A 13,468-nucleotide genomic window follows, 5' to 3' on the forward strand; every position below is an offset into this window, starting at 1 on the left:
CAGAAACATTAAGGTAATTTGTCTTTCTTACTACTAAATAGTTATGCCGAAACCCCTTTTTATTTTACCCAACATAGCTGTTACACTGAAGCATGTATTTCACATTATAGATAAGTAAACAAAGTAGTACAAATAAAAGAAGTTGCCATGTTGTAACAGTGTTGGTTCTTTTTACAAAAAGCAAACATTTCTCTCACCCTCAGAAATACACATACACCCTCAGAAGATGCTGCATAGAGGCCAGTGTTATTACCTACTGACAAACTATATGCAGGGAGTAAACAGCACTTTTAAACCTGATGTTCAAAGAAACTAAACACTTTTGATCACGTATACCAACTCACAACTCTTTAGCTTATTGAGTGTTGAGAGTGTTTCATTCCCATTCATTGGGAGCAAAATGCATACGATGATTTGAGAATAATAAATACATACTACAATGTATTTTTCAATGCCATCAAACTGAAAAGAAACCAGACTCTCTATCTAGCTCATGCACACATGTTGATCAGATTTTAATGAAACTTACCAAACCTCAAAACTCTGTCTGCGCATTTTTAAAACAGAATAGCTACAGTTACAAGTCAAAACAAACTGACACATTTTGAGGCGGATACAATGTGTTTGCATTGTTTAAACCTGATTTCAGTTACACAAAGCTTCTGTAAAGGTTTGGATGATGTGTAAGTAGGCTGAAAACATTGTTGTAAGTATCTGTGGTGTAATTGCTCCCATTTTCTGAGGCTGAGAAAAAGATCCCCTGACAGCTTAATATAGGAAACCACTCGGTATGGCACACTGGTGCACATACGGCCCATCTGGTTCACCATTCAGTAAGAAAGAGAGAAGGAAGAATTAAGAGTGAACTTCTATGTGCTATGATTTCCGATAACAGTTTTTCTATTTAACTGAAGAATTAATAGTCTTACAGAGAAACCTATGGACAGTTCATCCAGAAGCACATCCACATGCACACAATAATCACCTCTTGTGAATTGAAGCCTTGTGTAGAAAGGTGCATAAGAGAAGTTGCTGTATGCCACAAGTGAAAGAATGGCTCCACAGTTTCCACAGCAGATTCCACAGTAGATAAATGTCTCTTTCCCAATCACGGGGGGTAACGCTGGCTTAGGAAATACAAACTTTGATATGTCAGCTCTAATGTAAAGGCAGCCAGTCTTTTCACAACACCCAAACAACACACATACTGTGAAACGGCTGATGAGGAGGATACGGTGCAGGAAAAGCGAGGATCAGATATGCAATGTGTCTGTGCTTTAAGGAGTTTTATAGGCCTAATTTCACTTAAATTCAGTAAAGTACCACGCTGATCCCCCACCAAACCTCAAACTGCTCTGAAAACAGTCTGCACCTCTTCTTTGATCTTCAGTGGCCATCAATGGGCTTCAGAGAAGGAAAGAAAGAGACAGACAGACGGAGAGAGACTCTGGGTTGCCATTATATGTGAAATGCCCTCTCATTGCAGCAGGGGCAGCCCCATCTCTTCATCATTCCCCCACTTCCTTCATTTCCTCTGGCAGACACTGGGAGCATTCTACCACCCATCTGCCCCCAGTAAATATTGCTTGAAGGCTTAATTATACACACACACACACACTCACGGACACTGTCTCAGCGAAATGTCCTGCAACGCTGAAGCGGAGAATTAACGTCAAATCTGCGGGGCATTCATTCATCAGAGTGGGTGTGTGCGTGTAGTGTTGTGTTTGCTTCTGTGTGTGTTTTTGTGACCTCTCAATCCATTATTATATCCCTCTGGTCACATTTGCAGCCCAGAGGGTCTGTGTGATGAACTGTGAACACCCTTTGCTCATGTCCTCAAGCAGCGATGTCATAAGCCATGGCTGAGGCCCTCTGAAATGCAGAAATCAATATTCTCTTTTAATGCCTTAATAAACAGATTCTCAATCTCAATTTTGTTTGTGTGTTAATAGATGATGAATGACCATGATGAAGCCTCCCCTGACAGCTGCATCAAAAAGGTAGGATGGTCTCACCTCTTTATTATATGTCATTAATCCTATGTATGTACCTCCAGCAATCCTGTTGGGTTTTCCTATACATCAAAGAAATGGAAAGACATCATCGTGTTAGGGTGGATACATAAAGTGGAAGTTTATATTCAGCATACAAGGAATACTTATTTTTCTTTTTTGTATTTGTCAGAAAATGTGACAATGTTTCCTCTCAACTCCTCTGGTGGAGCTTCATCATTTTCTGGTGTACAGAAAATATAGTCTGAATGGTGCAGTTTGATAACATAATAGAATATTAAATCGGTGTTACATTCTCTGAGCTTCCTACAAAAGCTTCAGTCGAGCAAATAAAGCATATTTTTTTTAAAGCTGGATTCATTGGCAAGTGTTTCAGTAACTATTAGGCCGTTCTTATCAAAGAACAGAAAACCTTTCTTCACTCAGACAAAAACACGGACACATTCACACACACTTTGACCGACACGTCCCATTGACCAGTCACTGACCACTTTATGAGCTAATACATTTATTGAAGAGGGTGGGCAGTTTGCTTTTACGGCCAGTGTCGGCGGGTCAAGAAAGGACAGCGAGAGAGTTCATGTCCATCTAATGGTCCATGAAAGAACAATGGCTGCAGCAGAGTGGACACTCTTTCTCAGAATGACTGAAGCCATGCAGGCGTAGCTCCAACACGAGTCAATGGCACGTTGGTTAAAGCAGAAATCAATGGTTGGAAATGGGACAGCAGTAAATTATATAGGGTTTTTATCATATGAGTGAGTTTTAGAGGCCCCAGTATTTTAAATATTTTAAAACCTACTGTTTGCATTGTCTTGAAAACATATATTTAGTTTTACCATATGAGTTTTAAATGGAAAAATGTGTTTATAATTCCGAAGTTGACTTTGATTATAGTTGGTTGACAGAACAGATCTACAAAACAACCATTATGTTGTGACATTCATCATGGATTTAGCCATCAAATAAATTGGAACTGAGTTTTGGAGTAAGCCACACAAGTATATGTATGCATTGTGTCTTATCTTACATGACAGGAAGGTAAAAACATCAGCAGAAGATCTAATGGTGAACTATTTTTTCCCTACATACTGTAATCCAGCTCTCCTTAATAAAAGCAGTGTGTGAGAGGAGATGCCTTGTGACCAACCTGAGCAAGACGTATTTCACTTAAAACCTGTTTTGGCATAATTTACAATTATGACCAATTTGGCCCTTAGAAAAACAAAATCACTTTAATTTCCTCATTTGCATTTCAGGTCAAGGGTCTTGTTGCTGTACCCTCTATAAACAGGCGGGCATGCAAATCACTGACTGCTTGGTTGATGTGAAATCCTACATTAGTCAATGAGCTTATTTAAAGGGCTGACCGCAGGTGGTTTGGGCTGGGCCCTCTTCCCCACATGTTCGTACAATGTGGAAAAAACGAGACGGTTTTATAAACTACTTAACCGCCTTCTTCATAAGGGTGGCCCGTGCACACCACTCTGCACACACACACATCTACACACTCACATGTAAAAAGACACACATACATGCACTGATAGGAGCGGGAAGTTGCAATACGCACAAAGATGACAGAATACAGACATACTGTATGCTTACCTACAGTACATCAAATCTAAACACACCACATACACACACACTGGCCACATCTCATTATGCAGAGTGTGAGTTGCGGTGGGCCCTCATCGGGCGGTGGCAGACCACATGGCTGTTATGAATATGAATGAAATTATGCATGAGCCATTCCTTATGACATGACTCATTCATCCACATCGTGCAGTCACACAGACACAGGGCATTGGCACACGCACACAAACGCACACAGGCACATAAACATTGACTCCTTTCTCCACCATGTCATTAACATCGCTATGCTTGATTGAGGCAGAATGTTAATTGAGTTGTAGCTTGAATAAAGTAGTTAACTGCTGAAAAGTGTGTGTGTGTGTGAGTGTGTGGTTTTGCATGACTGTAAGTGTTATTAGCTCTTATATTACAGTAAAACATCTGTTGTGTGTGCACAGGGAACACCAACCCCCATATTTGTCAAAAAATAAGTATTTGGTACCCAAAAGACCAAAAGTTATTTAATTCTAAAATTAATTATATACTGAATTATACCAGACACTGTGTAGATACATAGATACGTTTCACTCTAATTAAATAAATAATAATATTATTTAAGACACAATTTAAGTAAATTAAAATCTCAAAAAATCTGCATATTTATATTCATCTTTAAAGCAGAAAAATATGTATACAATAAATATAGGTACTGTATACAGTTATCATAGAAACGGGCATTGACTTATTTAAACTGACCACAAACACAGGTTCATTGCACGTTGCTGAGTCAGTCCTGAAAGAATGTGAAGGCGAGTGGGGGGCACTGGCAGAGTCGTTTAAGGCGAGGGATAAAACGGAAGCAAAAATGTTATTGTAGCTTCTCCAGTCCACTTACTGAAAGCTGCCCAGAGCTTACTGCTGTGTGTGTGTGTGTGTGTGTCTGTGTGAGGTTTAAGGCCTCGGATTCATATGCAGCCCTTGCTTCGACATGGGCCGAGCCGTATTGGATTACACACATGCATCTTCACACCCCACCCACAGGCAGAGAATAAAAAGTAGCATTATCGGAATTCCCTCTCTGCTTACTTTATCCATCCTCTTCCTCTCATTTCATTCCCTCCTCTCTCCCAGCAGACGGTGTAGTGTTGTTGGAGCTATAGATTGCTATCAGTGGCTATTGGTGATAGGATCAGGGATTGTTTGGTTTGGTCTGGTCCGCCATACAAAACAGGACTATATGTCTGTTTAGCTGTCTAGGCCCTTCTTACGTATGTTCTCATTCACACCCTGCACAGACACCTAAGTCTGTGTGTGTGTGGAAGTTAATAGGGTATCGGAGGACTTGTATTTCTTTTTGGATTCCTTAGATTTAAAAGTATGGTAGCCAGATAGGGAGCAGGGTGAAAGAAAGCAGTCAGTGCTCTGTGTGTGTGTCTGTGTGTGTGTGAGTGTTAATCCTCATCTTCAGAGGAGCGCCGCTGTCCATCCCGACGTGTGTAAACACTCCAGCAGATCAGATGGCAGATAATGACTTCCAGATAGACACCCTCCATTCAACCAGCAGAGAAAATCAATGAGCACTGATTGCTTTTTTCCCAAGACGATCATCTCCCCCTGAAGGCTACTATCTATCTCTCTACTTCTATCTCTCTGGCTCTCTCAATTTCCGTGTCTCTCTGTCTCTCTCTCTACAAGCCCTATTCATTCACCTCTCAATACCACTGAGATTGAATCAATTTATGCTGCTTTTCACAGGGGATTTACTGTGAAAAGATACAGCGGAATATCTCTTTAAGACGATCAGGTCTCTGTTTGTCCGCATGTGTCACTCTTCCTCTTCTATTTGTCTGAGTGATAGTGGACATGCTTGCCTAACATATTTCTCGATGACTTCCAGATAGTGATCTTCATTCTATTGTTGACAAAGATGTGTTATTATGTCGTTTTTGTCCAGCCCTAGCTGTTGTTTCTCCCACATCATCGAGTAAATGTGTTTTTAAGATGCAGCATTAGTTGCAAATGGGAAAATGAGAGGGGTTGATATGAACTCTGACCTATAAGTAGATTTTTCCCACTCCCTGTTGAAAGACGAGAGAGCCAAATGGGGGTCAGCTGCAGTTGTGAGTTGATGAGTGTGTGTGTGTGTGTGTGTGTGTGTGTGTGTGTGTGTGTGTGTGTGTGTGTGTGTGTGTGTGTGTGTGTGTGGTGTGTGTGTGTGTGTGTGTGTGTGTGTGTGTGTGTGTGTGTGTGTGTGTGTGTGTGTGTGTGTGTGTGTGTGTGTGTGTGTGTGTGTGTGTGTGTGTGTGTGTGTGTGTGTGTAGGCTCTTGTGTGTGAATGTCTTTTTTTTCCCCATATCAAGCTGGGGAATTGAATCTCTAAATATGCTAGCTAAATGACCCTAAATGTATGAGGGCTATTATGTGGACAGAGGGAGGCTCACGGGTCACATAAGTGATCCAGTGCTCCGGGCCATAGTTTACCCCCTGCCAGCAGCACCACACTCCCCCATCCCTCCCCCTGCTTAAATAGGCTCATGATTGATTGATAATTATGATAATTTGTTTGAAATGATTATCTGGATATTATAATCACTGCCACCCCAGTGCGCCACGGGGGCAAGCCATTTTTCATAATGCTGAACGTCACAAATGCCCCCTGGTTACAGAGGTGGCTCTGTGTGTGTGTGTGTGTGTGTGTGTGTGTGTGTGTGTGTGTGTGTGTGTGTGTGTGTGTGTGTGTGTGTGTGTGTGTGTGTGTGTGTGTGTGGCTTGGCAGTGGGCTCACATGGGTGATGACTTGACTATGGAGTGATGCGCCCAAATAGCAGGAAATGGCCATCCTCATACAGTACACGCCTGAACATAAATTAAATGGACTAGAAAGTTGGATTTAACCAACATATCTCTGTTATATCTGTTATATTTGAATTGCGTACTATATCCATGTATAGTATAAATACTATATAGTGCAGTAAGTTAGTATAAGTCTAGTTAGCAATTTGAGACTTTATATAGGTTCTGCGACAGGGTGAGGATTCGTTTTTTACTTTTTTCACACATTTTATTTAATAAAATGAAATATGATAGGATTAATTGAAACATTTTCTGATTAGGAAGAGTAGGTGCTGTAGTTAAGATTGAAAGCTACATAGAAGCGTTTGCCCAAAGTAGGGTTGGGATATTGGATGAATATATCGATGATTGGGTGGTTGTTATTTTGGAAATGTAACGGTCCGCCCTCAAATAAGGGGACAGTGGCAGCTTGGAAACTGTAAGCATATTGCCCAACCCAAACTCAAAGTGAGAAGGACAGACTCTACCTGTATGATTTTCCTCATGTCTGCTCTTGAAAACATACAAACCGATGCATGATCAGGAAGTTCCCAAACATCTTCTTGTCATCCTCGGGCAGTGAGCATACACTGCGTAGCTCCAATCATCTCGTCTTCTCTGTCATCTGAAGGAAAAGAAGAGGAGGAGTGTTGGAGGGGGGGGGGTGCAGGAATAATATTTGCGGTTTTCGCTTCCCCCCGAGATGACTTAATGATGATATGGGTACCTTTCTTCTGCTGGGCAGGGTTACATTTTAATGGCCCCTGAGTGACATGTTTTCATTTTGCTCCGTAACCTGCCCCCCCACCCAGCTCCACCACCGTCACCACCTTTATTCCCATCCCCCCCTTGAAAATATACATCGCCAAATCCTGCCCTATGTCACGTCAGATGAGGAAAAAATAAAGTTTGAAACCAGAGGCAGTCAGCAGTGAGCTTCCATGTAGTGTTTGTGTGGTGGGATATGCAGGGATGGGGAGTGGCCCCTCGCAGACAGACTGACAAATATGCAGGGACTGAGCTCACATGGTCGAACTCATGTATGTTGGGGAATCGAAGGCGGGATAACCTTTCAAAGCATACCGTTTGCCACCTAACATCGACCTGTACTTAGAGAAGGTGAATTTTAAGATGAATACTCCACTGAAATACTCACAGATTTGGAGGGTGGCCCTGTACAGTTTTTAGGAAGCTATTTCGAGTATGGAGGTCACTAGCATAACAGATCCATCTGATTTCACTCCTGCAAATCTGCTTATGATCTGTCTGCTCAAGATGTTTCCAAAAAACACTTGCAGTCATGGCTAAATGCACTCCTTATATGCCCGGCCTGTAGCTGAACGCTTAGCAGGAGGTGTCATATTGATTATTTATTTATAATGTTGCAAAGGTAGTCATAAAAGTTCATTTTAACATTTTCAGCACGCTAGAAACTGTTCAGACCCCACTTATATGCCAAAAGTATTTGATATTCAAAGTATATTTTTATATATGTCTATAATCACTGGTTAGGTTGGTTTTATAAGCCAATTATAAGTCATCTGTCCAGCCAATAGGGCTGATCTGTTGATGGTCACATGGTCTGGACAAAGTCAGGGTTGTTGGAGGGGAGGTGGGGAGTAGGAGGAGAGGTGAAGACAGAGAGAAATGGTCTTTCTCTGTCCCTCTGTGTCTGTCTTGTCTGTGGGAACTGTCCCAGCTATGGCCACTGCAGAATGCTGTCATTATGCCCTGTGAGGAGCATTCACTCAAAGGCCACTGCTGTGTGTGTCACTGTGTTCATGTATATGTGTGTGCGGGAGTCTGAGGGCCACTTTTAACTTGCAGTGGCACTTTAAACTTGTGTGTATGTGTGTGTGTGGGCCCTGACTGACGCATCTCTGTTGTTATCGCCGATCAAAACCCGACGTCATAATGGAGTGAAGCGCTGGGAGAGGAATTCAAGTGGGAACTGAAGAAAGAAAGAGTGGAACAGATAGAGAGAGACAGAGCCAGGGGGCGGAGGAGAAGCACGAGGTGATCGGAGGCACTTTCACATCAGCTGGCTCCCTGACCTCTCCCTCTTTCCCTCTTTCTCTCCTTCTTTTCTTGTGCCTTTCACTCTCTATATTTCTCTCTTTCTCTCTCTCGCAGTCTTTGTCTCTACATAATCCCTCTCTCTCAGTGGCCATTCCAAAACATTCTCTGGGGTCACCCAACAAAAGGAGGAGGGCGATATTCTGACATTTGCGGGGGATGTCATGAGTTTCTGCACATACACACACAGTCACACACTCACTTTCACACATTTGTTTTTACTATCCTCATGAAGACATTCTGTTGTTCCCTAATACTAAACCTCTCCTAAATGTCAGTTGAACTTATTTATTATGCATTATTGCAACTTAAATGGTTTCTGGGCCTAACATTGTATGTGCAAAAAGGTGTACAAGCATTATTAAACATCACAAACTAATTTGAATTTGCGATACAACAACTTGGTTTAGTCAGAGAATAAACTAAGGGCCTACATAAAAGGCCACTTTGAGATAAATGATTTTCAATTGTGATCTTGCAAACCTACTTTTGTGGAGTCACACATTTAAATGAATACAGTAGAGTTGGAATTGGATAATTGCATAATAGGTCATCTTTAACCCTTGAAATTCCCTAGATTTAAACCCAATGCTGATGTTCTTATGTTGACACTAAACCCAAGGTCATCATATTGTAAAACATTTGAATATGGAAACTGCCAAGTCATTGGACATTTTAAAGTTGAGATATTTTACTTCACATCTTTTGGCCTTTTGAGGATTAAAGTCATCCTATAAGGACAATTGGCGCTCACAGCTTCAAAAACACACACACACCCCCACACCCCCCCCCCCACACACACACACACACACACACACAGACACACACACACACACACACACACACACACACACACACACACACACACACACACACACACACACACACACACACACACACACACACTGCCTTGACAAGAAAGCAGTGAGTTCATTAAGCAGACAGTGTGAATGAAGAAGGCCGGCTGGTCAAGCATCGGTGATAATAACATGACGACCCGCATGGCGTTGCCACGGAGACTTAGAAGCCAGGGGGAGGCAGAGAACAGAGAGTTGTGTGGTCCTGCTCTTCAAAAATATGTTCACGTGTCAGACAAGGATCAGCCTTCATCTGTGCGTGAGAACGGCTGGGTGCATTTGAAAATCCACCTCGTAAAGGGGAGTATTTCTTTTGTGATACAGAAGTGCTCCGACTGTCACACTGTACAGCAGACGCGTCTACCTTCTGATGTCCATTTCAGCTGTTGCAGCTAAGAATACCTTTCACAAAATCGTATCTTTATATTTTGCACAGCTGGGAATATCTCACAAAATACCCTAACGTCTCGTGCTCTGAGAATATACATGGAATATATACAAGAAAAACAGGCCTCTTGACACACCACATCTAACTTTTATAATGTTCCTCTTTGTTGTTATTTGTCACAACATTTAGTGAAGAGGAAAGACCAAAAAACTGCCAGAGAAACAGAGATGGCGTGGGAGATGGGGAGGTGTTGACACAGAGGATGTCTATAGTTAGACGGGCAAAAGACGGAGCAGGAGAGTGAGCTTCAGTAAAGATGGAAACCCTCAGAGGGCAGGAGACAGCCGGAGGCAGGGGGATGGGGCACAAAGGGGAAGGAATGCCAGAATGCCCAAGAGAGGCAAGAACTGGCAGGCCAGTCACAGACACAACCCGTCTGGGGAGGAGAGGCAGGGAGTGGGGGTGAGAGGCTGGCCCACCAAGGTCATGTGAAAAAAGATCCCCCTTTCTCCACCCACCAACCTACCCATCCATCCATCGCTGTGTCCGCACATCACTCTTCCCCCTTGGATATTTCAGATAGTCAAAACATTTGAGAATTTGTTAAAAAAAGAGGAAAAGAATATGAGAAAAAGGGACTCGGGCTGAGATAGGAGTAAAGGATGAGGCAATGGCAAGAGACAGTGGAAGTGTGTCTGGGTGTAACAGGTCTTAAGGGAGCTTTTAGCCACAGAGCGCTAAGTGAAGCGTGCCGTGTGTTCAGGCTGCTCTGGGTAACTGTCTTCATTCCAACGAGGGCCTCAGACACAGACATACACTTAATTACATACACATGAGTATACCTCTGCTTACAGTATGTGTGTACATGTCTGTTGAGGCCAGACATTTTTTCTTTATCATGTGTAGTGTTTGACACGTTTTCAAATGAATGTGCTACTTTCACTAATACCAAAGGCAGCTAGAATGAACTTACAGAGAAAAACTAAAAGCAGTTGAGCTACTTTCTACCCCAAAAAGAGTAAATGTTGAAGTGGCAACAGCTTATGGTGATCCAAATAATAAAGAAACTAATTATTGACATAAAGGGAATACATTATAATGATTTTACAAACTAAATGTGTAGGTAAGCAATACAGCATTCATGGGAGCTCTTGACTTGGCCGAATTCTCACAATATTTGACAGACATGATTTTTATCAACCCAGGCGAGAGTAAAAAAAGGGAAAATAGATGTGCATTTGAAATAGGGCTAACATATAATTACCAAATATTAACATGAGGATTTTTTTTTAGATGTTCCTACTTTGCACTTATTGAATGCAGAATGGCATTTTTACATTGTTTTTTGTTTCACTGAATTGCTCTTAAAGGTTTGTGGCTGCAGTGATTAGGAGGTTTCGAAGGATATCGCTTGTAATGCAATCATCGCATTATTGACAAAAAAAATTCCAGCTGGTTCAGAAATGTTGATGTAGAAAAGAACAGTTTTGGTTTATTCTTAAAACAATGAATCCCAGCATTCATTTTTCCTTTTATAGTTGGTGGTGTCTGTACCTGTTGCTGCAAGTTAGGATAATCCACCCTCAAACACATTTCGAAAACCAGGGTTTCTGTCCTCTCTATCCCTACTTTATCCTTGATCCTCACTTCCTTCTCTCCCCCCTCCTTCCATCCCTCTCTCCTTCCCTCCGATCTCGGCTGAACAGTACGGTCTTTGACTGAGTCTTAATCTTCATTACAGGGCATTAGTCCACTGGGGAGGCCCTGTCTCGTCTCCCCACAGCGCAGCCTGGCACTGTCCCGCAAGGGACGTCCCGCAACGGCACAGCACAGACACCCTGCCAACCCCCCTCGCCCCCCCACCAGCTTCACCTTGGTCACCCCTTCGCTCAAATGAACTGTTAAATAAACGGCAGGCCTTAATCCACATGAAGGAGCCGGGGTGGAGGTGGTGGAGTAAGTGGCAAGGCTGGTCAGGAGAAACAAAAGAGCCAGCCCTGGACGCCTCCATTTAAAGCAACCATCAATCATACTCACCATGAGATTTCACTTTCTTTCTTTTTTTTGACATAGATTTTATCATTAATGACTAAATCTCAGGGAATCAGAGCGACAGTAATCTGAGGCATGTGGCTCAGCAACCATATGCAGTCCGTGAGCATGGCCTAGTGTCTGATGATGCATGTGGGTGTGCGGAAGAGAGAAATGACATACGCACAATGTTACACTGCTTTAATTTCCCCTATCTGCATTTGGATTTATTGTAACTGTCCCATGCCTTGCTGTCTTATTAATTACCCATTAAAAAAAACTCTGACACTTGGAAGGCCGTGAACATTTCGTAGCAAACGCAACAAAAAAACAAGCACACATCTATATCAGCGTATGGCTCCTGCAATAAGCTCACTAACAAGGACAGTTGCTGCTGTGAATTAGATAATTAAGGAGGATGGCTAATTGAGTAAACAAGCATTGGGGCCGTCACCCCTAATTAAGTGATTACAAGGAAGAGCACACTCAGCCGGCACAGCGCTAATTAACACATACACAAACACACGCACAGACACGTGTGAAGACATGGAGAATTATCTGTTAGAGAAACAATGATTAGGCCGAGTGGGGGATCCCAGGAGAGGCAGGCAATGAGAGGGGATCCCACACACACACACACACACACACACACACACACACACACACACACACACACACACACACACACACACACACACACACACACACACACACACACACACACACACACAGCGCCATCCCGAGAGAGGGGCTTTCTGTGTCTTAGTACTAATTCATAGTGGATAATCCTTTTATTCAGCTAGCCACATTGAAGCGGATGGGGACAGTTAACTGCGGTCACATAGAGTGACCTGCACTCCGCTCATACAAACACTCTCAATGTCTGGTCTGGGCACTGAAGGAGAGGGCAATCCAACAACAATACTGAGGCCCAATTTAAATCCAATTACACCTCCTTTCTTCTTCAGTGGTGGTTATTGTCTCAAGAAATAGACTTTCACAGAAAATGTCTATACCCAAATGTAATAATCCAATCAAATATTTGTATATATTTACATATTTCGTTGTGCTTCTTCAATCCGCTGCGTTAATATTTAAACCCATTTGGTTTTTCCACACTCCATGGGAATAGACTATATACCGGGAGTCAACCCCGCTCTAATATCAGCTGTGACATTTCAGATCGAGATGATCATATCAGAGTATTATCATAGAGAGTGTTTCCCTGGGGAGAATTATCCAGAACATTAACCAGGGAGTCAAAGTGATTATTTTGCCCCAATTCTCCTTAGGGAATATAGTAGCATGTATATGACATGATTTATTCTAATATAAACTATATCTAGTCAAATATTTATTCTGATGTTAATAGCTTTGCGCAGTGAGAAGAGATTCTGCCGTGGAAATGCAAAAAGGTTGGTCTGCGATTGAAACTGTACAAAATTCAAAATGAGTTCTTAAAGGTCCAACAGCTAGATTTAATTTCACACAAAAAGAGATTATAACATGTTTTCATAACTCATTTTCAATCAGCTGTTTTCCCTTAATGCACTAGGTCAGATGTTATGTTTTTCCGGAGTGTACAGGATTTTCACAGCGGCGCACAAGAGCAGATCAGCTCGGCTTAAAATCCACTTACAATGAAAATAAAAATTCATTAATTAAGAATCGCTCCGGGGATGAAGGTAATTATTTTC

General features: G+C 42.2%; 1 protein-coding gene across 9 annotated transcripts in view; it reads left to right on the forward strand.

The window, feature by feature from the left end:
• prdm16 (PR domain containing 16) overlaps nt 1-13,468 on the forward strand; it is a 170,144-nt gene that overhangs the window by 90,456 nt on the left and 66,220 nt on the right. For all 9 annotated transcript variants that reach the window (XM_034209521.1, XM_034209518.1, XM_034209520.1 and 6 more), the window contains exon 3: nt 1,956-2,003. In XM_034209521.1, the coding sequence (XP_034065412.1) occupies nt 1,956-2,003 (48 nt within the window). The remainder of the gene's footprint in view (nt 1-1,955; nt 2,004-13,468) is intronic.

Source organism: Gymnodraco acuticeps, unplaced genomic scaffold (genome assembly GCF_902827175.1).
Source record: "Gymnodraco acuticeps unplaced genomic scaffold, fGymAcu1.1, whole genome shotgun sequence".
NCBI classification, from domain to species: domain Eukaryota; kingdom Metazoa; phylum Chordata; class Actinopteri; order Perciformes; family Bathydraconidae; genus Gymnodraco; species Gymnodraco acuticeps.